Consider the following 23,717-nt stretch of genomic DNA (forward strand, 5'->3'; position numbering starts at 1 on the left):
CGTGGTGGTTTTTGTGCGTATGCGTCGTTCATGCATGCGGCCCAGGTTGAGGAAACGTGCAGGTAACAAACTCAAACAGCTGAATGAACAAACTGAACCTTTATTGTATCAGACAGACGGTTTTGTTTCTGTTCTTCGTCAGCTGATCTGTTTACCTAAGAGGGAAAAAACAGATCCAACAGTAACCTGATGTTGAAGCAGTGAAATAATGTTGATCATGTTTAGGAAAAGAATCTGAACAGTAATTTATGACGTTTCAGAGCCGACAGAAGACACACAAACCCTATTAAGCTACAAACTCAAGATTCTGAGTTTCTTGCACCTTTCAGGTGTAAAGATCTGGTGTTGGTACCTCTCATGATGCCCCAGTGAACACTGTCTCCATACTGACCACTGCAGTCAGACCTGGTGTTGGTCTTCAGGTCTGAACCTGAACCACCAGGACCTGTGTGGGAACCAGGGCTCGGTGTGTTGGGATTGGTTGGTTTATATTCTATGATGCTGGAAGGGCTTTTCGGGACGTTCTGCAGTGTGAAACTGAAGGAGGGCGTCCTGCTGGTGCCCTCTCCGGTTACAGAGTACAGGTTCTGCAGTCTGGACTGGTCTGGAGTCTGGAGTCTTCCTGGGAGACCGGGTGCAGGTCTAACTCTTATGCGAGATGCTCCTGATGGAAAAAAAGGAAACATTTTTCTATAGTGATCTATATTTTTAAGCATATAAGCAACATATTTCAGTGCAAATAAGAAGCTTGGAGATGTGAGAGAAACATGTTTGATGGAGCTGGGCAAGGAGGCCCCCCCTTTTATTCAGACTAAAAACCGATCTACTTCAGAGTCTCTGATCTGGAGGCTAGACACCAGGCTGTTCCTTTAAGAATCAATATAATCTTTGCTGATTCCTTTCCCTACCTGCTGGTTGAAGGACTTTTCTTGGAGTAGACTGTTGTCCCCCACTGTTTCCTGTCTCAGCCACAGACTGGACCAGTTTCTGCTGGTGTCCTTGCTGGTTTGGGGATAGACTGGTGAGGCGGATTCCTGCAGATTGATCCGGTTTTACTTTGACACTGTGAACTCCTTGTTCCTGTCTCAGCGTACCTGGTCTCTCAGGTGAATGTGTCCAGTTAATTGTGTTTGAACCTCTGTGGTCAGAAACCTGTTGGGACATCCAGTGGTTCCCATCACTGCTGGCAGCTGTCTGAACTGTGGCATACTGGGAGGGACTGGGGCTTCGTAAATAAGCTGGTGGGATACTGGGTTTCTGGCTGAGATGATGTCCAGAAGAAGCTAATTTTCTCAGAGGTTTAACTCTGATGTTTTGCACCCTGGACTGAATTGTCTTCACATTCCTCCTCTCGATGGACCCAGTTCTCTCCGGGTTTTGGTGGACTTTGGTTTCATGAGATTCCGTGCTGAGATGCTGAGGTGTAACCAGTGTGTTTCCAGAGAAGTCAGGGATGGTATTTGTGGATGTGATGTGTGTGGCATCAACAGTAGGGACATAGGTAGTGTCTATGCCAGGCAGGGGCAGTTTGTTTCTGCTGATGTGGTCTTGGCTGTACTGAGCTGGTGTTTGAAGGACTGGGTAAAGCTGAGGGGTTTGAGAAGGATCATACTGACTCTGAGGCTGATAGCCAGATCTTTCTCCAGTGTTGGCCATTTCGATCCCAACAATGGAGGACGTGAAGGGGCTCAAATTTGGCTCAACCCCAAACACATGTTGGTCTTCCGTCTGGGACATGAAATGACCACGATGAGCTGGAACCTGTAGAGGGACTTCATGAGGAGGAGAGAGGTTGATGTTTGGAAAGGTTTGGTGGTTTTGGGAGGAGAGGAACAGCTTGTTGTGGCCTCCTGGTGCTGTGATGAAGCTGCTGGGTCCAGGTCTGGGCTGAGGCCTGATGCCAGGGTGAGGCAGGACTCCTCCTGTTGCTGGGGTTTGGGGGGTATGTTGGACCTGTTTTGACAGGATATTGATGGCATTTCCAGAAGCCTGATGTGAACAGTCATGGGCAGTGAGTTTGTTTGTTGAATCTGTAGGAAAATAAAAAGATTTTAAAATTCTGTCACTCTAAACTGCACCCACATCATTAAGAATGTAGAGGACTCAGACCTTTAAGGCTCTCAAAGACTTTGATTGAACCAAATCCAGACGTCTCTGATCTGAAGAGCCGATCCACAGACAGTCTGTTGACTCCACTGAGTGGATAGAAGCACCTCACCGTCAACCTGTTCAAAAACCACATTTATTCATCAATAGTGTTACATTTGTGTACGAGACCTTTAACAGAGCACCACCAGGTTATGAAGTGGATGGTACTTTGTGTTTCCTTACTTGAACTGAGATTCTCTGGAGATAAAGTTTGGTCCGTCTGCGATCAGCTGTCTGTCATGGAGGATTTCGTTCTCATAAACCACGTACGAGTCTCCGACCTGTTGAAACTCTTTTGTTACCAAAAAACAAAACAAAAAAAAAAAAAAACTAACAAGGCTACATCTTTACATTTACACATCTGAATACACAGTATCTGAACTCTGTCCTCTGTTTGCATTGATATTTTTGCCTATACTTCAGGGCAACCACCAAAAAACATGTTTGATTAATTGAGTCTACTAAAATAGAAAAACAGTGAAAGATGGCCCCCAAAATACAAGTTGACATATTCATTGCTGTTTTTGTTTGACCAACAACCCAGACTTAAAAAAAAAAAAAAAAAAAAAAAAAGGTATTCAGTTTAGTAAATTACAACTGAGAAAACATGCTTATTTTTAGTTTTGAGAAGCTTTAGCCACACAGAAAACCCAAAATATTCTCTGTATTTTTAGTCGTACCATGGCTCTGGTCCCACAGGAGTCCAGCTTGAACTCAAACAGGACTCTGGATCTGTCTGTCTGTTTGGGTCCACAGCTGGGGTCCAGCAGACTGGTTCTTTCAGGCTGCACCGTGGGCCAAGTGGAGGTCGGAGTTGTCACCACTGTCATGGTCCCATCCGCAGAACAGACTGACGACACAACAGACCAATCAGGGTCAATGTGAAAAATGTGTAGATGACCGTCTTAAGCTTGTCTGATCTTAAATGAAGGTAGATGCTGAGATTAATTTTAGTCTTGACCCTTTGTCTTGTACTTGACTAATGAATATTATGTAGAAACTACTAAAGTCAGGGTGGACCGTTTGAACTGAACGTGAAGAAGAGGGGTGCAGGTTACCTATCATGTCCTCTGTTTTGAAGAGGCAGTGTTTGGAAGTGGACGTCTGAACCTCCAGAGTTTTGGAGTCTCTCAGAAGAAGCTTAAATGTCCCATAAAAGTTTGAAAGGTTGATGCCCTGGAAACAAACAGATGACTGATATCAGAAGGGGTGTTCTTTTACTCACATTACTATAGTTTAAGAACTATTAGAGATCACCATATGACGAAGGCAACACCTGCACAGGAACAGGTTTTATGTTGACCAGATGAACCAGCAGCAGGCGGGATCAAACTGTCTCCTGATACTTGAATTAAGGTCTGTGAGTTGGAGTTTGTGCCATCGACCAAATAAGTCCAAGTTGGACCTTAAGTGGCTTAAAATCCCTAAACTTCTTCCCAGCTCACCATTGGACAGTGCTGAGATTTGAGGGAGGAGTGTTATCAGAGATCAGTTGATGACTACCTAACTTTAGAGGTTAGGTGTCACTGTCGTGGACGCTTACTTCGTAGGTGTATCCAATGGAGAACACAGGGACCTCCAGGGTGGTTTTGTGGCTGTCGCTGTGGAGGTGGTACCCTCTTTGGGCAGCCAGCTGTGGTGTCAGAGGCTCCTGGTCAACACCCACCTCCCAGAGACTCTCAGCTCGAGGTGGTCTGACTACGCTGAATGTGATTCCTCCGTCCGAGCACTGAGCAGTGATCTCCGGTGGGTCTTTAAAACAGAATCTACATTTTAACAAAGGGACGTACTTCTGGTGGTTTTACACATTTTAGTCCGAAAATCACAGTTTATCTCTGAGAGGTGAAACGATGTATTTAACACTGCAGCAGAGAACAGAAGACAATATTCTTACATGTGTTGAATGCTTGTGCTGTGATGAGGGTGTGATGGTAGTAGGATTCTCTCTGAGGCATGATGGTTAAAGTGAAGTTTATATCTATGGAGTACTGCACCACACCTTCACCCAAGTTCTGTTGGAAAACAGAAAATCTAAAACAGATAACAGAATAACTTCAAAGGCGATGTGCGCTAAAGTATTTCTACGTTTCTGTCACTCACAGATGTAAAAGAAAAGCGATGAATTCTTGACAGTGGGAATAATAATGAGAATGATAAATTGGCAGATTTGACGGCCCAGTAGTACCTACAGGATCATATAAATATATATATTTCCATGGAAAGACTAAATCAGGTGTGAGTTAACACCGGCTCTGTCTGGAGTCTTTACCGTCCACTGGACCACAGTGTCCTCGAAGGGCAGCTGGAGCTCGTAGGCTTGGCTGCCATTAACGTGAACAACAGGACTGATGCCGATTCCTCGCTCAGGTGTGTCTGACAGCAGCGGCTTCCCGTTGATATGGACTTCCTCTAAAACGACGTCAGCAGGAATGTTTCCCAGGTAGACCCTGAACACCTGGTCATCACTGACGGTCTCTACAGGAAGTCAAGATGATTGATAAATGATTTCCAGATGCTCAACCAATACAGAAAGACAGCAGATGTTTTTTTTTTTAAATTCAAAATACCACCACATTTACTTTATTTAAGGCCGAATTGATTTATCTTTAATTTTGTGGAATAATCAATTATGTAAAAAGTTGGTGTAAAATGTGTAAAAATAACTGGTTGGTTGTAAAGTAGCCGACGTACGGTCAAGGCTGAAGGGTGGTCGGCAGAGCAGCGGCGTGTCGAGGACCCTGAGCAGTCGGTGTCTGGTGTCGACACTGCTGCCGTCTTCATATAGCAGAGAGAAGATGTGTTCGTATAGCAGGAAGATCACATACGTCTCCTTGTACACGTTGTTCACCACCAAACTCTGAAAAACAACAGAGTTAGACAGAAAAAAAACTGCAGATCTGATATCTGCATCTGTAGCACAGTTTCACTCCTCATTTTAAACATTTGTTGCCCAAAACAATTTGTGGTAAAAACCCTTTTCCCAGTCTGAAATCAGGAAAGATCCTATGCACCTTCCTGTAGCCACCCTCTGCCCCAAAAGGAATCTGGATTTGGACCAGGCCTCCTTGCTGGATCAGACTGAAGCCCCTGGTGGAGGCAGTGTGCTGGTCCAGCAGCACTCCCTCCACCCCCAGACTGAGGCTCCGACTTTCAAACGTTGCTCCTTCCCCGACCAGAGGCGTCAAGACCCGGGGGACGTCCCACAGCAGCCGGGTACCATCGAAAGAACCTGAATCTAAAGTAGGACCGACAGAATCATCAACACTTTCATCAGACAGAAACCAGCCTCCTGTCCAATCGTCACTCCCTCCAGGAAATTCTGATTTTGTGATCACAATAATTAATGCAAATACAAGAAACCTCCACAATAATTGTGAGAGCTGCAGTTTCACTAAATTACAGCAACTTTTCTGCATGAAACGTCTGAATCAGCAGCTGCTTGTGGTTTGGACCAATCGAGGCGTTTGGTGTGGCGGTAACTGACGTCATTCAGGTGGAAGATGGACAAATCTCACCTGCCAACAAACACGATGCCATAGACGAGCAAAACAACTCCCAAATGTTCCCAAATGAGGTTTGATTCAGTGAGTCAGAAGAAAACAAGCTGATCAGACATAATCTGCCTCAAACATAAACATCATCAATAATGTCATTAAAATAAATCTAGTTTGATTTTATTTGCTGCTGATGTTGAGCTGAAAGTTTATTTAATAAAGGTTATAAATGGAACTCAAGTACAGTATTTTCTGTTTTATAGAACTTTGAGTCCTCATGGTTCTCATGTTCAGCTGAAATATAGTTGTTTCTGTGATCTGCAGGAAGTCATTACATACGACTCTTCACTGGTACATTCACATTTTCCTTTGCTCACAATTTTTCCACAAAAAGAGACAAAACATTGCAAATTGTATCACAACAAAAAAAGCCTCTGGAGAAAAAAAAAAAAAAAAACAACAACAAAAAGACATTTCTGGGAGCAATAATCACAAAAACCCTCAGTGAAATGCTGGAGGAGTGATTTATCGTACATGGTACTGTGGGAGACTTACTGACTGTGCAGACCACGGACACGTCGATCATCACCACCATCAGCTTCTGCTTGAAGAACAGCGAAACCCGGACGACCTCCACAGGGACGCCATCCACCTGACCAGTAAGACAGGACTATTAAAAAGGCAGCCATTTTAAAAGTTCAACCTCCTCAAGTGTAAGTTTAAAGTTAATACTGGATCACATTTTTAATTGGAGCTTCAAGTTTTGGTGCAACAGAATTAGATTTAATCAAGGTTTAGAGTAAAAACTCAACTTATGTTTAAAGAGAGGTTTAAATCTTATTAAATTAGTTTGGTGCAACATAATTTAAAGTTAAACCAAGATTTAATCGGGTTTAAAAGTGAATCCTTGTTGGTGCAGCCCAGACTTAGTGTTTTATCACCTTACATACAAGTCAAATACTCAATAACTATCAGTCTTTTCCAAATCATACAGTGTACATTGATCTGGTTTAATTTCGGTCAACATTCATTCTCATGGTTCAAGTCTTTCAGGAGTCCTGATCCTGATGTGATGAAAAACCGGACCGACACCGAGTCCAAATGTCCCGACTTACAGACTAACAGTGATCTCAGGACTGCTCAAGTCCACGAGGAGCCTCACAAGGACCTTCTGTGGACTTTCCCAGAAGCTGCTTGGGGTGTAGAATTGATTTAGTGGGTTTGGCCTAATAATTTGGATCCATCGGTTTTAATCTGCAAAGTCAGACTAGCAAAGGTTGGTTTTATCCAGCAATGATGTGAGGATCCTCAGCGGAGTACTGTTAAGAACTGTTAACAGTCAGGAATTTTAAATTCGTCTCCATGGAGACAAATGAGGTTTTAAGTCTTGTCTCTTTAATGGGACCCAGACTGTCAACATGTCCAGACTGGTGGACAAAACAAAGAATGCAAAGTTCATTAAAAACATTGTTTTATACTGTCAAATCTCTGGATTCTGATTGGCTGGTGTTTGCCAACATCATATGCTCATTTACTCACCATCATCATCTCAGCGTGCGGCGGGCTGTATTGAGATCGAAACACCACCCTTTTGGCAGTGGCGGTCAGACTGTAGCCCTGCGTCTGGGCCTCACTGATGGACATGGCGTTCACCTGTCCATCACTCTGCAGGAACATCAGCTGCCAGGCAGCGCTCGCCGTCCTCTGAGCCTGAACGCCAAACAACCACAACTCTAAATACCGAGCAGGAACATTCTGGTGTCATTGTCATAGTTTGGTTCATCATGCTTTTAGAAGTGATGTAGAGCAGTGGTTCCAACCACAAGGGAAGCTGGACCAATCAGAAGGGTTGTCAGATGATATGACAAGAGAAGAAAAAAAAAAAAAAAAAAAAAAATGACCCAAACAGTGTTTTTTCTTCTAACTTTTGCTTTATTTCTTGTGGATTTCTGTATTTTACCTCAAGCCTCAAAGTTATTCAAAGAAAAACAATTTCTACAAAAAAAAAAAAAAATATTTGATTCATCGTCCATCGACAAAGATCAATCAGCAACTATTTTGATAATTTAATAGTTTGTCTTTTTTTTTTAAACAAAAATGTAAAAATAAAGCTGATTTCAGCTCCTCAAACGTGGTTTATTGTTTTTCTTTGTGGAACATGATGATAAACTGAATATGTGTTGACTGGTAGAGGAGCTGGTCCTGGTTCGTTTGTGGTGGGAACGTAACCGACCATCTGACCGACTACGAGGCTCCTCGCCAGGAGTGCTGTGCATTCTGGGATGTTGACAAGTGACAGTAGTTGCTAGCAGCTAGCCAGAGAATGTATCGAGGTCTGTCCCGGACTAACAAAAGACTTTGTGGCATTCTCGATCAGAGCGTCTTCAGGATGTTCTCGCTCCTGCCCCAGAAACATCCGACCAATGAGAGGAGAGAACGTTCTCACCTGGCTGTTAGTGATGCATTTTGGTTCGCTTGGATTTTTTTGTGAGAAAAGAAACTGAACAAGTTTACAAACTGATCCACTGATTCAGACCAGAACAAACATGCTGATGGTTTGAGACGCTACAGTTCTGGCTGAAGGCCGAGGGCCCGGACACGGTCACCATGGTAACTGCTGCTCAGCTCTGTGGCCACTGAGTCTGGATTTGATCTCATGGTCTTCTCAAATCTTGCTTTTGGTTTGACATGCTTGCACTGTTGATTTCTGGTTGACACTGTGGGTGTTTGTGATGTGCTGTTGTGTGTGTGTGTGTAGCTTTGTATTTTACATAATGTGTTCTGTGTGTTTTTTGCTTTGTGCTGTTATGTTTGAATTGTAAAGGACTGCATATGGAAAATTAGCTTGAAGCTAAATCTGGTGCAGTACATCATTGATGTTAAAAACTGTCTCGATAAATAAAAAATACAACAAGACGAGTGGTTTGAACAAACAGGAGACTCCTGCTGGAGGAGATTAGGCTGCACTCAAAAGTTATCAGCAAAATCAATCTCCTGTAAAACTGACAGCGAGTGCAGAGAGGGAGAACGGCCGCAGTGACTCCTGGCTGAGGCCGGAGTTTGATCAGTGTGTCGATGAAGAGGAGCCAAATAAACAAAGACAGCCGTCGCACAAAGCTTTCAAAACACACAGATGGCTAGAGTTGTGTCTGCCGGTTCGATTGTTACCTGAGAGAAGGCCGTCTGCCACGCCTGTCCACTTTCCCCCCGCTGACCTCCACATGAAGACTCTCTGTTTACATTCACCTGGTGGACATCATGACAGCAGCTGTAAGTCCCTGATCAGGTTCACAGATCTATGTCCACACTCCATGGACAGACTGAATGACCTGTTTGATTTGTGTTAATCACAGCTGGTAATGTGAAGGTGGATGCTGGGTGTTCTGACCTCCATGTAGTCCTCCTCGCAAACGATTTCTCTATGACTCCAGCTCAGACCAGAACAGACAGCAGAAACTGGTCGGCTGATCCACCCGGCACCACCGTCGCTCACCATCACGTTAAATCTGAAGGTGAACGCCTCGTCGTTCTGTACAGAAACGAGACAAAACCTCATCACAGCGCTGCAGCCAGGCTGAGATAATCGGGTGGAGCTAAAGGTTGTGGGGTAAAGCTACCGGGCTGTGGACGGAGCTACCTGGTTGTGGGTGAAGCAGGAGTAGTATGAAGCTCTGAAGGTGGTGAAGCCGTCCATCTTGAAGGTGCTGATGGTGTAACCACAGCGTGAGGCCAGCTGCTTGCTGATGGTGTGGACGCCATTTTCATCTACATCAGGACAAAGAGAGCGCCACAAGTTCAGGAAGAACATTACAGTGATCACAACCCCTGCAGTGTCGGTATTTAGTGAACATGAACTGACCTACAGCCTCAAATCGCGGCGTCTGTCCTGAGGTCACGTGGATCCACAGGTAACGATCCCGACACGCCCACTGAACACCTGGTGAGCCAGCATCTGGAGGTCAAAGGTCACCTGAACACTCGTTTACAGGATCAAGTTACAGTTAATGTGCTGGGAAACTATCAAGTAGCATAACATTTTAAAACCGACTGTCTAAATAAACCAGTAAATATTCTAAATAAACCAGTTTACCTTCAGCTGTTGTTCCATCTGTGAACTTGTAACCGATGAAGAGTCTGAAAGAACAGCAGTGAGGTTCCATTTTTAGCAGCTCAGGTAATATTTTCTTACCTGTACAGGTGAGTTTTATTGAACTCACCCGATGATGAAGGCAACAGTCTTCATGTTGAAGCTGTTGAACTCTTCTCTGTCTGTGGAGGAAAAGCTTCAGCTCTGCTGCCAGGTGAGCTAATAACCTGGTTGTCATGGTAACGGAGGAGGCGTCCCAGCTGAGGCTGATTGAGTCTGATTACAGCTGCAGGTTTAGTAACACAGGTGGTGAACAGGTGAAGGTCCAGTTTATTCCACACATTCTTCTTCCTTGTCAATACCTGATGCCTACATTACCCACAATACACCTACAGTCAGTGCTACAGTACTATAGTACTACAGTCAGTACTACAGTCAGTGCTATATACATACAGTGTGTGTGTGTGTTAAAGTGAATCTCGTGTGTGTGTGTGTATATGTGTGTGTGTGTGTATATGTGTGTGTGTGTGTGTGTGTGTGTGTGTGTGTGTGTGTATATGTGTGTGTGTGTGTGTGTGTGTGTGTGTATATGTGTGTGTGTGTGTATATGTGTGTGTGTGTGTGTGTGTGTATATGTGTGTGTGTGTGTGTATATGTGTGTGTGTGTGTGTTATAATAAAGTGAATCTCGTGTGTGTGTGTATATGTGTGTGTTATAATAAAGTGAATCTCGTGTGTGTGTGTATATGTGTGTGTGTGTATATGTGTGTGTTATAATAAAGTGAATCTCGTGTGTGTCTCAGGTCCGGTGAAGGCGCCCCTCCTTGGTTCTGGTTTTCACACCAGTGTTGGTAAAGAGTCCAGAGCTCAGACGCTGCAGAGCGGTGAGTATCGTCATCATCCTCATCCTCATCACCCCCATCATGTTGAAGAACTTGTTTAGTTTTGATCATAAATTATCTTTACGTTTATATTCAGCTCAGTTCAAACTGTTGAATCTTGTCATAACAAAAAGGCTTTAAGAAAGGAAAATTAACACGCTCACAACCGCTCCTAATGGTTGTGAGAGGTATATAATTTAATGTTTTATGATTCTACATTAGGCTCTTCATCCCGGGATCAAGGCCTCCGTTTGCTTTGTATTGCTCTTCATGCAGAGTAAATCTGTTCACATTGAACTCTTCCAGCGTATGTCTTTGAGTTTAATGTTAAGTTGTGGGTGACCTGAAGGTTTATTGGCCCATTTGAAGATTTTCCCACAATACCCTAATGTACAGTATACAGCATATACAGTACATGTATGAACAGCACTAATGAACCCTGTGTGTGTGTGTGTGTGTGAGTCCAGGTAAGCGTCAGATCCACCACCTGGGCAGCCAGCTGCAGCTCAACCAGCACTGTCTGGACACGGCGTTTAACTTCTTCAAGATGGTGGTCAGCAAACATCTGACCCGCGGACGCAAGATGGAGCACGTCATCGCCGCCTGCCTCTACCTGGTGTGTCGCACTGAGGGGACGCCACGTATCCTAGCAACGCTGTGTGTATGTGTGTGTGTGTATTTGTGTCTGACACACTACTGGTGTTTCCTGAGCTGCTGTCAGACATGTTGCTGGACCTGAGCGACCTTCTGCAGGTAAGACTGACCTCATACACCTGAACACACCTGTTCTCTCTGACTGACTCCAGTTTAACCTGCTGCTGTTGTGTTCAGGTGAACGTTTACATCCTGGGAAAAACCTTCCTGCTGTTGGCTCGAGAACTCTGCATCAACGCTCCCGCCATCGGTGAGAACTTTATTCTGAAACTGCATTTTATTCAGAGGATAGTTACATCCTCATGCTTGTATTTCATGACTTCATACAAGACATCGTCACCAGCAGGCTGAGATCTGTCAGAGAAACACTCACAACAACCCGATCGACCTCGAACTCTCCGTCCGGACTGAACCACTGACCTGCAGACGAGTTAAAACTCCAGTCCACTGATTCATCTGAGAAATTTATTTAACAAGCAGCAACACATCTTTATTCACTTTAACTTTAATGTTCAGACAGTATTTCTTAAAGAAGAAGACATCCAATCAGCTTCCAGTTCTTCCAGTTCACTGCAACAGCCAGTCAGGCTACAGTTCACTCACTGTGAGTCCATCTGCTGTCTGGCGGATTAATAGGCCTTCAGTCTGTCAGGTTCTGGTTCAGCAGAAGAAGACCAGCTCTGGGATCTGCCCCCCCTGCACCCCGGTCCCGTTGGTACTATCTGATGAACACTGGAACTGGAAGGTGACTTTCCCAGACTGCACCTCTGTCATCCCCTCCTGCCCGAAGTAGCTCAGCTCGTTCCCGTCCAGCACGGCGCTGACCGTGTAGAAAGCGTCCGGCTCCACCTGGATCGGGTGCTCGAACCACACAGGGAAGGTGCTGCTGGACCCGTCTGACAGGAACTTGGTGAGGTTCTGAGCCAGCACGGTTCCCTGCCGCTTCAGCTCAATCTTCACGCTGTACTCCGCCTTCCCGCCGCTCGACCCGTACAGGCCGAGGCCAGCCATGAAGATCCTGCAGTCCACAGCGAACTGGATGCTGTCGCAGCGCCCCCTGTAGCGCCACTGGTTGGTACGGTAGGCGGAGGCCTGGAAGCGGTGGCACCTCTGTGGCACCAGGCCAGCCCGTTTCACCAGTGGGAAGTCCAGTCTGGGTTTATTGGTTGCAGTGAACCACAGGAAGACGTCGTGAGTCTCTGTGAGTGTCAGGACGTCGGACTGTGCCGCCCCATCAGCGAACTCCTGCAGCGTCATGGTGGGGAACCGGACCAGGTACAGAGCCTTCCCCAGCACCGCCCGCTGGTTCCTGGGTGTGACTGTCAGGCCCCGCCGCCGACACTCCGCCGCCGCCCAGCGCAGCGATGCCTGGAACAGCAGCACCTCGCGGACGTTGAGCGTCTCTCTCTGCATGATGATCTCCAGTGTGGGAGGGTCAATCTCAGTGAAGCCGTCGGAGCGCAGCGCCAGCTCGGCCTGCGCGTCAATCAGCTCCCAGCAGCGCTGCGTCAGTTGTGGCTCCTCGAACAGCCGGCTCTGAGACAGAAGCACGCAGGCGTTCTTCGCCTCCAGGCTCGTCTCCAGGAAGCCGACGCAGGCCTTCGCCAGAGCAGGGACGATGTACTTCTTTGCGGCATAGAGCGTGGCGAGCACCGTGTCGGCCTCCAGTTCGATCTCATCACTGTACATGTACCTGGGACACAGTACACGGCGGGGTCATACATGTGTCGCCTCAGGGACAACATACATCAAACATACATCATACATAAACAGACTGTAGTGGACTCAGTTCTGCTCCAGGTTTCTCACAAACTTAAGAGATTCGAGTTTCTGTGTTTCAAGTCAAAGTCAACTTTATTGTCAATTCTGCCGTATGTACAGGACATACCCCCCGCTGTTGGCATATACAAGTACTAAAACACAACAACAAGGTTTTAAAACTACCAGGGTAAAACAAAATACTAAAAAAGAACCAAGAATTTAAATATTTACCATTTAAGCTAAGCTGGGGGTCAGGGGGGACAATAACAAGGCACAGGTCAAGAATAAAAGCTGTAATCATAACAGGTATCGTGCAAATAGAATGAACATAGTGCAGATAGAGCTGAAAGATGTGCAAGTAATATGCCATTAGCAGCAGTTTGTAGTGTGCTGAGTGTAGGTGTATGTTCTGTTGCACCTGTAGGGGGTGGATGGGTAAGTTACAGCAGAAGCAGAATAGAGATTTCTGGCACAACTTCACCTACTTCCAAGGTGCACAGATGAGGAAAAAAAGTCTGAAGAGGTCAAAACTCCAGCAACTCTTGTAGTATATAGAACAACTTTATTGTTAGACCAACACGTTTCAGCTTGTGGCCTTCATGTATAGACTACTTGAGTAGGTTGCAGTCCAGACTTTATGGAGGCAGAGAGGAAGGAGTTCAGCATCCTGTCAGCCTGATGGATAAAGCTGTTACCCAGTCTGGTGGAGCAGGCTTGGAGGCTCCGGTATCTTCTCCCAGATTGCAGGAGACTGAAGAGGCTGTGTGAGGGATGGGCGGGGTGGCTTTGCAGGCTAGGTGGGTGTTGTAAATGTCCAGGAGGGAGGGGAGTGAGGCACCAATGATCTTCCCAGCCGCGTTCACTATACGCTGCAGGGTCTTGGAGTTGGAGGCAGTGCAGCAGTTAGAACGCTCTCAGTGATGCCTCAGTAGAAGTAGCACATGATGTGTACCGGGGTTCTTGCTCTCTTTAGCAAGGTAAGCAAGCAAGTAAAGACGCTGCTGGACTCTCTTGGCCAGTGCTGCAGTGTTATTAGTCCAGGAAAGGTGCTCGGTGATATACACACCCAGATATTTGGTGCTGCTCACCCAATCCACAGCAGTACCGCTGATGGTCAGGGGGGGGTGTTGGGTATGGGCTCTCCAAAAGTCAGTATTAATCTCCTTAGTTTTCCGTGTTGTTATGACGGGCAGTAGTGCGTTTGGTTATTAGCAATAATTCATAGTTATCATAGATAATTATGAAAACAAGATATTGTTAACCTTAATCAATAATTCGGGCACCAACTGTTGGATCTGGGAGGAACACAGTTGATTATTGGCAATAATTATCAATTATCAAAGATAATTAACTAATTATGACAATTAATAGAATTATTAATATGAATTAACAAATACGGGGCACCATCCGGAAACCGGGACCAACAACCAAACCAGGTAGTCTCATAAAAGGTCCTTTTCAGTCACACCATATTTGTACAGTATGTTTGTGATGTCATCTGTATGTATGCATGATGTTATGGTAAAGCACTTTGAACTGCTTTTGTATGAGATGGTGCTCTACAAATAAACATGAATCTGAATAAGAGCCTGTCGTGTCCACCAGCGGTGAACAATGTTTAGAAAGCACCACAGCGTCATGACACCAAGCATCACTGATTGAAACACACAGACCGCCGCTGCCAGTCTGACCTCTCATAACCAAAGCTGTTGAGGCCGGCGGAGTAATCCAAGGCTCAGAAGTTCCTTTGTGTGGGTTTCAGGTTGTTTTCTTTCCTTCTGCCGATGTCTAGCAGAAACTGACAGTTGTACTTGTATCTTGAAGAACATGAAGTGCAGACAAAGATACACGTGGAAACACCGTACTATCAGGACCGGGAGAAGCCGGTGTGTCCATACGTGCTGCCATTTCCAGATACGGCTGCAACTAATGATCCTTCCTGACATCTGAACTCTGAACTTCTGTTTCTGAGGAGCTTTTCGCTCCTGAAACCTCATCGAGAAAACTCACTCATGACCTCCGACTCCTTCACACTTACAGCTCGTTCCCAATACAGAACCTGAACCTGCAGCAGTCGTCCCAGGTTCTGTGTGCTACACTTCACTGCCCCTTCAGGAGGTGGTGCTGGTTCCATGTACTCAAAGTATTTCACTTGGTGAGGCCATTTCTAACAGCTTAGAAACAGGAACTCACCTTTTTCAGGTCGTTTGATCCTTCCTGGTGTGTAAAATACCACCAACTTCACCCCACAAAGCTCCAGGTCCAGCTTGTTAACTTATTCAATGATCTGATCCTCTGGGATCAATTGTGTCCTGTATCTCAGTGGTCTGGGGCGGCTGTGGCTCAGGAGGTAGAGCATGTCATCAAAAGGGCATCATAATCTAAAGGTCGTTAGTTCGATCCCCGGCTCCTCCAGTCTGCATGTCACAGTGTCCTTGGGCAAGATACTGAACTCCAAACTGCTCCTGAAGGCTGCGCCGTCGGCGTGAATGTGTGTCATTCAATGCCTGGTATTCAAACAACAAAATCAGTATTTAAATATTCAGTGTGTTGCTGTCTGACAGAGAGAGAGACAGCAGCTGCTGCTGGATGCAGACCGACTAAACATCGCTCCCCCCCGCTGCCTCCGTCATCTCTCAGTGCCTGATCAGGTCTGTCTATATGAAAATATTTAATGCAGGTGAGGACTCACTTTAACAGGATGAGGAAAGCAGCCGGATCCACGTCGGGGATCTGGATCTCAGACTGTCCCTCAGCCAGATCTCCGTAGAACATGGCTCCAAACACTGAGCTGCCCACCGCCAGAACATACTGCAACACAGGAGCCAATCAGAGACAGGGATAGATCAGGAACAGGAACCAATCAGAAACAGACAGGTGTGAACGGGTGAGCGTGGTCCAGGTTCTGCACCTTATGAGCAGGGACTCTTTGAGTTTCTCCAGGAGAACCGACGATGAAGTGAACATCAGCCATCTGCTCGTTGTTGAACATCAACGCATTCCTGCAGGAACAAAAAATAAACAACAACAACTAATAAACAAACAACTGGGGACAGGAAGGACTGCTCATATTTCCCTTTCAGTATAAGAGTCTGACTGTAAACTCAGTTATAAGTCCCTCCAGAATAAAAGCAGTTTCTCTGAGCTCACCTTAAATCTGAGTGTAACACCTGCAGGATTTGTGACATCACAGCTAGTCTGGAGCCAATCATGGTCTAGTATTCAACTTACACAAGTGTGATGAGCACAAACACTGAGAACAAAGTTTACAGTGAAGGAGGAAACATCTGGTGTCCAGCAGGAAACCAGAAACCAACAATATTTACAGATTGACAGATTTTTAATGACGTATCAGGTTGTCCAATCAGAGCAGAGCTGACTCACCTCTCTCTGAGGGTGGGGTGCGTCTCCTCTCCGTCTTTGTCCTCTGCCGCTGTGTTGATGTTCGGCTGGACGGCGTCTCCGTCCTCCTCGCCGTTTTCAGCTGGCGACTCGGCTTCGCTCCGCTGGATGAAACTCTTCTTCACCTCCACCTGCTTGCCGTCGGGGAGGGAGGTGTTAAGCAGCTCAGTCGCCATCTTCTTCTTCTCCTCCTCGTCACAGAGCGAGCGAGCTCATGACCTCACAGCATGATGACTGCTTCCTGTCAGAGACACTGGAGGATTATAATCCAGATTACACTGCAGGACCAGATTTAACAATCACTTCATATTCTCTTTACATCTGTTTAGATCCTCAGATTGTTTAAATGTAAAGATGCTTCTATAACTGCACAAGCCAACAAGACCCCCACCAGGCCAACAAGACCCCCACCAGGCCAACAAGACCCCCGCCAGGCCAACAAGACCCCCGCCAGGCCAACAAGACCCCGTCAGGCCAACAAGACCCCCACCAGGCCAACGAGACCCCGTCAGGCCAACAAGACCCCCACCAGGCCAACGAGACCCCGTCAGGCCAACAAGACCCCGTCAGGCCAACAAGACCCCCACCAGGCCAACGAGACCCCGTCAGGCCAACAAGACCCCCACCAGGCCAACAAGACCCCGTCAGGCCAACAAGACCCCCACCAGGCCAACGAGACCCCGTCAGGCCAACAAGACCCCCACCAGGCCAACGAGACCCCCACCAGGCCAACGAGACCCCCGTCAGGCCAACGAGACCCCACCAGGCCAACAAGACCCCCACCAGGCCAACAAGACCCCCGTCAGGCCAACGAGACCCCACCAGGCCAACAAGACCCCCACCAGGCCAACAAGACCCCCGCCAGGCCAACGAGACCCCCGTCAGGCCAACGAGACCCCACCAGGCCAACAAGACCCCCGCCAGGCCAACAAGACCCCCGTCAGGCCAACAAGACCCCCGCCAGGCCAACAAGACCCCCGTCAGGCCAACAAGACCCCCGTCAGGCCAAAAAAAACATTTTTTAATGCCAAAAATACGCGGAATATCCAGTCATTGGTAAATCAACAGCGTTCGGGAGCTTCTGTGCAGCGCTGTTCTGAAACCAGTGACAGAATATTGATCCATATCTGATCAGCTCTGCCTGGTTTGAGCGTCTGATCTGAGTTTTGTTGCTGTCAGTTCAGGCGCTGCTCTCTTTGTTTTCAACTTTACTGAGTAAACAGCGTGAACATTTGTTGTGGTCTGAGATGCTGGTGCTGGTGACATCTAGTGGCTGAATGTCACGTACTGCACCTTTAATTTTTTGTTGGGTTAGATTTTATTTATTATGTGAGTTTGTGAACAGTGTTTTGTATTTATTTATATATTTAAGTATACTTAAGTTTGTAAATAGTTAATATTTTGTTCAATTTCAAGTTCAAATTTGACTTTGCAATAAAAAGCTGTTCTTTAATGTCGTCTATCATCGATTTGTTTTATTTCCCAACAAGTCAAACCAGCAGCAACTGAGAGCTACTGTTCACCTGTCCAGCCAAGTGTCCAATCACAGGTGTTCACCTGTCCAGTAGCAGCCCCACCGTACAAGTTCACTCTGATGACGTCATGTTTTTCCTCCTGATGACGTGTTATGGTCGGCTCTCACGTCAAAAAAACGTATATAAGCTTTAATTTTATCTAAAGTGTCATTGACACGTCTGAGCGGCTCTGCCCATCAACAATCACCTTCAGGTATCCACGCACCTCTGTGTGTGCGTGCGTGCGTGCGTGCGCGCGCGCGCGTGTGCGTGCGCAGCGCGGCCACAGCGAACCGCTCTCCGTCAGCGAACCGTTCGGTTCGGCTCCCTCCGACGCAGCCGAACTGACGCACAGACGGTGCAGGTGTGTGTTTACCTGTCGGAGTCCCGCAGCCGGTTAGTTGTGACCGTTAAATACTCTCCGACAGCAGCTTTTGTTTGTGTCGCCGGCCGCCATTTTAGGTCCTGCTGCTGCTGCAGCATCTTCTTCTTCTGTGGTTTTACTGGCGGACTACAAAGCGTCGTTAACGGTGCTTGTCACCACCTGCTGCAGCGGAGAGTTTATAGAGCATCTTTGCCGTGAAAGTAGCATTAAAAAAATACACAAAGTTTATTCATTAGATATATTTGACTCTCTTCTCTTCAATAAATACATCTCTTAATTAGAGATTTTAAAAATGGGCCAATAGAAAGTTAAGTCTATAAGCCCTTAAAAAGTGGCCAATTCTTTTAAATGTTTTATGTAATGTTTAAATCAAATGAAACTATTTCTTATAAACACTTTATAAAACATTGTGAACTAGAAGACCCTGTGAGCTACTGATGAAAGACCCAAAGTACTTTAATTACATCTTCTGTTGTCAAAATCAAAGTGAATCAAACTGTTAAAATAAACCAACATCTTTTATGTTTGTGCTCAGATTGACCCAAACAAACCAAACAGGGCCATTTGTGCACAGTCCACTATTCTATCACTATTATTGGCTTTATTTGCACAGGAAACATGTTTCCTTTGTTAAAGCAAGTGTGAAATGAAAACAAACAGAATTGTGATTTTAATCTCAATTTTGTTTTATTCAAAAAATGCTGCTGCATTTGCAGCAACCTGCCGCTGGGTGTCACTGTCTGACGGCGCTGTAGGAGGCGTTCAGGGGTGCTGCTGTAGCGTCTGAATCCAGAGAACTAAAAGAAAAGAAGAGACACAGTTAATATAACAGATGAACAGGTCGTCACACGCTGCTGGAGGTCTGGAGGTGAACCGGTAACATTACTTCCTGTTTGCGGTACGTGGCGCTGGACGTGACATATTGCAGACTTGTTCAGCATCTGTACAGTTTTATTTGACGGTTAATAAATAGTGTGATGGTGTTTTATTAATGACCACATGGTGGAGCTGTGTGTGCCGTGATGTCTGCAGATTCTCATGGAGAACTTATGTACCAAGTTTCATTTGATTAAAGACAACAGATATAAAGGTACTGTAGCGCCCCCTGTGGGCAGAATGATATGAAACGTTACACACTTGTGCAGTTTGACTGAATGAACAACAATCCAGTTCAGTATTGAGGAGTTACAGCCTGTTAAGACTTCAGGAGTCTGGTAACCACACGGTGGCGCTGTTGTTCCACCAGAGACATTAAAGGATCAATACTGCAGCACCTCTAGTCTCTGACATATCAGTTTCAAACATTCCTCCCTAAAACTTTGCATTATAAATTTAAATATTTTTAAAAAATATACAAAATCAGTGTAATATGCTGGAAAGAAGAAGAATAACAGCATGAATGTCCTTCAAGAGATGAACAGTTGGATGGTTTCTGTTGTTAGTGACTGAAGAACGGACAGAAGAAGAAGAAGAAAGACACTAATAATAAACAGACTCAGAGCGGTTCCACCCCTAATTAACTCATAATAATAATAATAATAATCATTAAATTATATCAACATTCTGTAGATTTATTTAAACAGACACATATTCATGTAGCTTTAAATGTTTTCATGTTTATTTACATTTTAACCTTCATTCTTTATATAAATCTCCTCCACTCCTCCTCCTTTCTCCTCCTCCTCCTCTTCCTCTCGTCTTCCTCCTCCTCTTCCTCTCGTCTTCCTCCTCCTCCTCTTCCTCCTCTCCTGCTCCTCCTCTTCCTCTCGTCTTCCTCCTCCTCCTCTTCCTCCTCTCCTCCTCCTCCTCTTCCTCTCGTCTTCCTCCTCCTCTTCCTCTCGTCTTCCTCCTCCTCCTCTTCCTCCTCTCCTGCTCCTCCTCTTCCTCTCGTCTTCCTCCTCCTCCTCTTCCTCCTCTCCTGCTCCTCCTCTTCCTCTCGTCTTCCTCCTCCTCCTCTTCCTCTCGTCTTCCTCCTCGTCTTCCTCCTCCTCTCCTGCTCCTCCTCTTCCTCTCGTCTTCCTCCTCCTCTTCCTCCTCCTCTTCCTCCTCCTCTTCCTCTCGTCTTCCTCCTCCTCCTCTTCCTCTCGTCTTCCTCCTCGTCTTCCTCCTCCTCTCCTGCTCCTCCTCTTCCTCTCGTCTTCCTCCTCCTCTTCCTCCTCCTCTTCCTCCTCCTCTTCCTCTCGTCTTCCTCCTCCTCCTCTTCCTCTCGTCTTCCTCCTCGTCTTCCTCCTCCTCTCCCGCTCCTCCTCTTCCTCTCGTCTTCCTCCTCGTCTTCCTCCTCCTCTCCCGCTCCTCCTCTTCCTCTCGTCTTCCTCCTCCTCAGATCCGTGTCTCCTGATCCCTCGGTTTGCTCACATGTTGGAGTTCGGAGTGAAGACTCATGAGGTTTCCATGACGGCTCTTCGTCTGGTTCAGAGGATGAAGAGGGACTGGATGCACACAGGACGCCGACCCTCTGGACTCTGTGGAGCAGGTACTCAGAGGAAGTACTCCGATACTTTACTGCAGTAAAAGTACCAACACAGCAACGTAAAAATACTCCACTGCATGAAAAACACTACTGCAGTAAAAGTACATAAGTATTATGAGCTTGATGTAGTTAAAGTATTGCAGTAAAAGTACATAAGTATTATGAGCTTGATGTAGTTAAAGTATTGCAGTAAAAGTACATAAGTATTATGAGCTTGATGTAGTTAAAGTATTGCAGTAAAAGTACCTAAGTATTATGAGCTTGATGTAGTTAAAGTATTGCAGTAAAAGTACATAAGTATTATGAGCTTGATGTAGTTAAAGTATTGCAGTAAAAGTGTTTTTGCAGGAAATGGGTCTCTGACTGATGTAATAAATGGATTATTAATCGTGATGAGTCGGTGTATTTTAAAAGCTTGTTATATTATCCTTTGTGTCAAATCTTCATCTGAAAAGTAACTAAAATTGAATAAATGTAGTGGAGTAGAAAGTACAATATTTCCCTCTGAGATGTAGAAAGCAGCATCACATGGAAATACTCAAGTAAAGTACAAGTACCTCAAACTGTACTACAGTACAGTACTTGAATAAATTAACTTAGTTACTTTCCTCCTCCTCTCTCCTCTCTCCTCCTCCTCTCCTCCTCTGTCCTCCTCTCTCCTCCTCTGTCCTCCTCCTCCTCTCTGTCCTCCTCTCTCCTCCTCTGTCCTCCTCTTCCTCTCCTCCTCTGTCCTCCTCTCTCCTCCTCTGTCGTCCTCCTCCTCTCTGTCCTCCTCCTCTATTCTCCTCCTCAGCTCTCCTGGTAGCGGCTCGGATGCATAAGTTTCGTCGTACAGTGAAGGATGTGATTGGTGTGGTGAAGGTTTGCCAGGCGACTCTGAGGAAGAGGTGACAATAGATCCCAGTACATTACAGTAGATCCCAGTACATTACAATAGATCCCAGTACATTACAGTAGATCCCAGTACATTACAGTAGATCCCAGTACATTACAATAGATCCCAGTACATTACAGTAGATCCCAGTATATTACAATAGATCCCAGTACATTACAATAGATCCCAGTACATTACAGTAGATCCCAGTACATTACAATAGATCCCAGTACATTACAGTAGATCCCAGTACATTACAATAGATCCCAGTACATTACAGTAGATCCCAGTACATTACAATAGATCCCAGTACATTACAGTAGATCCCAGTACATTACAATAGATCCCAGTACATTACAGTAGATCCCAGTACATTACAGTAGATCCCAGTAGATCACAGCACTCCCTCTCCATCCCCTGCAGGTTAACAGAGTTTGAGGACACCCCCACCAGTCAGCTGACCATCGATGAGTTCATGAGAGTGGATCTGGAGCAGGAATGTGACCCGCCCTCCTTCACCGCCGCTCAGCACAAGACCAAGATGCAGCAGGTAGAACCTTCCGTCTCTGATTGGCTGTCAGATGACAACAATGTTAACCAATGATTTTCATCCTTACCATCCTCTTCCTCTGCAGCTGGAGCAGGAGCTGGCCCGGAAGCTGAATGAGGTTGAAGGTCAGTTCTGCCTGAGGGTTCACGAAGAGGGCACTAAAGGAACCATTTAGGGCACTTCAGAGGGCACTAAAGGAACCATTTAGGTCACTTCAGAGGGCATTAAAGGAACCATTAGGGCACTTCAGAGGGCACTAAAGGAACCATTTAGGGCACTTCAGAGGGCACTAAAGGAACCATTTAGGGCACTTCAGAGGGCACTAAAGGAACCATTAGGGCACTTCAGAGGGCACTAAAGGAACCATTTAGGGCACTTTAGAGGGCACTAAAGGAACCATTTAGGGCACTTCAGAGGGCACTAAAGGAACCATTTAGGTCACTTCAGAGGGCATTAAAGGAACCATTAGGGCACTTCAGAGGGCACTAAAGGAACCATTTAGGGCACTTCAGAGGGCACTAAAGGAACCATTTAGGTCACTTCAGAGGGCATTAAAGGAACCATTAGGGCACTTCAGAGGGCACTAAAGGAACCATTTAGGGCACTTTAGAGGGCACTAAAGGAACCATTTAGGGCACTTCAGAGGGCACTAAAGGAACCATTTAGGGCACTTCAGAGGGCACTAAAGGAACCATTAGGGCACTTCAGAGGGCACTAAAGGAACCATTTAGGGCACTTCAGAGGGCACTAAAGGAACCATTTAGGGCACTTCAGAGGGCACTAAAGGAACCATTAGGGCACTTCAGAGAGTACTAAAGGAACCTTTAGGGCACTTCAGAGGGCACTAAAGGAACCTTTAGGGCACTTCAGAGAGTACTAAAGGAACCTTTAGGGCACTTCAGAGGGCACTAAAGGAACCTTTAGGGCACTTCAAAGGGCACTAAAGGAACCATTTAGGGCACTTCAGAGGGCACTAAAGGAACCTTTAGGGCACTTCAGAGGGCACTAAAGGAACCATTTAGGGCACTTCAGAGGGCACTAAAGGAACCATTTAGGGCACTTCAGAGGGCACTAAAGGAACCATTAGGGCACTTCAAAGAGTACTACAGGAACCTTTAGGGCACTTCAAAGGGCACTAAAGGAACCATTTAGGGCACTTCAGCGAGTACTAAAGGAACCTTTAGGGCACTTCAAAGGGCACTAAAGGAACCATTTAGGGCACTTCAGAGGGCACTAAAGGAACCTTTAGGGCACTTCAGAGAGTACTAAAGGAACCTTTAGGGCACTTCAGAGGGCACTAAAGGAACCATTTAGGGCACTTCAGAGGGCACTAAAGGAACCTTTAGGGCACTTCAGAGGGCACTAAAGGAACCATTTAGGGCACTGCAGGGGACAAACTTTTGCACAGTACTGTACATCATATAATACTTAACTAATAATTAAGGACAGGATTTAAAGGACAGTAAAGAATTTGTTTTGGACATTATATGAGAGGGTT

The 23,717-nt window shown here is 45.9% G+C and overlaps 3 protein-coding genes across 9 annotated transcripts in view; 1 reads left to right on the plus strand and 2 right to left on the minus strand.

Annotated features, from left to right (window-relative positions):
* LOC121882923 (transcription factor IIIB 90 kDa subunit-like) overlaps positions 1–23,717 on the plus strand; it is a 36,340-nt gene that overhangs the window by 3,226 nt on the left and 9,397 nt on the right. The window contains exons 1-9 of one of the 2 annotated variants that reach the window (XM_042391445.1): positions 10,114–10,123; positions 10,532–10,612; positions 11,077–11,250; positions 11,331–11,362; positions 11,441–11,513; positions 20,649–20,798; positions 21,589–21,682; positions 22,093–22,219; positions 22,305–22,344. In XM_042391445.1, coding sequence (XP_042247379.1) covers positions 11,157–11,250; positions 11,331–11,362; positions 11,441–11,513; positions 20,649–20,798; positions 21,589–21,682; positions 22,093–22,219; positions 22,305–22,344 — 610 coding nt within the window. In that variant the 5' untranslated portion in view covers positions 10,114–10,123; positions 10,532–10,612; positions 11,077–11,156. Of the gene's footprint in view, positions 1–10,113; positions 10,124–10,531; positions 10,613–11,076; positions 11,251–11,330; positions 11,363–11,440; positions 11,514–20,648; positions 20,799–21,588; positions 21,683–22,092; positions 22,220–22,304; positions 22,345–23,717 lie in introns of those variants that run through there. The other variant, XM_042391444.1, reaches the window with a different exon arrangement.
* LOC121882922 lies at positions 81–9,960 on the minus strand. 4 transcript variants are annotated; one of them, XM_042391442.1, is made up of 20 exons: positions 9,860–9,960; positions 9,733–9,776; positions 9,502–9,594; positions 9,280–9,407; positions 9,031–9,171; positions 8,811–8,888; positions 7,182–7,352; positions 6,198–6,294; positions 5,160–5,383; positions 4,840–5,005; positions 4,418–4,623; positions 4,043–4,160; positions 3,692–3,900; positions 3,207–3,324; positions 2,829–2,998; positions 2,332–2,429; positions 2,110–2,225; positions 909–2,030; positions 353–664; positions 81–155 (listed from the first exon to the last, which is right to left on the minus strand). In XM_042391442.1, the coding sequence occupies exons 1-20, from the start codon at positions 9,883–9,885 to the stop codon at positions 139–141; spliced, it is 3,654 nt and encodes a 1,217-aa protein (XP_042247376.1). In that variant the 5' UTR covers positions 9,886–9,960; the 3' UTR covers positions 81–138. The 4 variants fall into 4 exon arrangements, with proteins under 4 accessions (XP_042247376.1, XP_042247375.1, XP_042247374.1 ...); XM_042391441.1 differs by having other exon boundaries at positions 81–664; positions 9,502–9,579; XM_042391440.1 differs by having other exon boundaries at positions 81–664.
* Positions 11,715–18,825, minus strand: LOC121882925 (BTB/POZ domain-containing protein 6-B-like). Of its 3 annotated transcripts, none has more exons than XM_042391447.1 (5): positions 18,317–18,825; positions 16,409–16,679; positions 15,936–16,026; positions 15,717–15,835; positions 11,715–12,956 (listed from the first exon to the last, which is right to left on the minus strand). In XM_042391447.1, the coding sequence occupies exons 2-5, from the start codon at positions 16,600–16,602 to the stop codon at positions 11,924–11,926; spliced, it is 1,437 nt and encodes a 478-aa protein (XP_042247381.1). In that variant the 5' UTR covers positions 16,603–16,679; positions 18,317–18,825; the 3' UTR covers positions 11,715–11,923. The 3 variants fall into 3 exon arrangements, with proteins under 3 accessions (XP_042247381.1, XP_042247380.1, XP_042247382.1); XM_042391446.1 differs by having other exon boundaries at positions 16,409–16,667; positions 18,317–18,824; XM_042391448.1 differs by lacking the exon at positions 18,317–18,825 and adding an exon at positions 17,984–18,301 and having other exon boundaries at positions 16,409–16,667.

This window comes from Thunnus maccoyii, chromosome 17, assembly GCF_910596095.1.
Source record: "Thunnus maccoyii chromosome 17, fThuMac1.1, whole genome shotgun sequence".
Taxonomy (NCBI): domain Eukaryota; kingdom Metazoa; phylum Chordata; class Actinopteri; order Scombriformes; family Scombridae; genus Thunnus; species Thunnus maccoyii.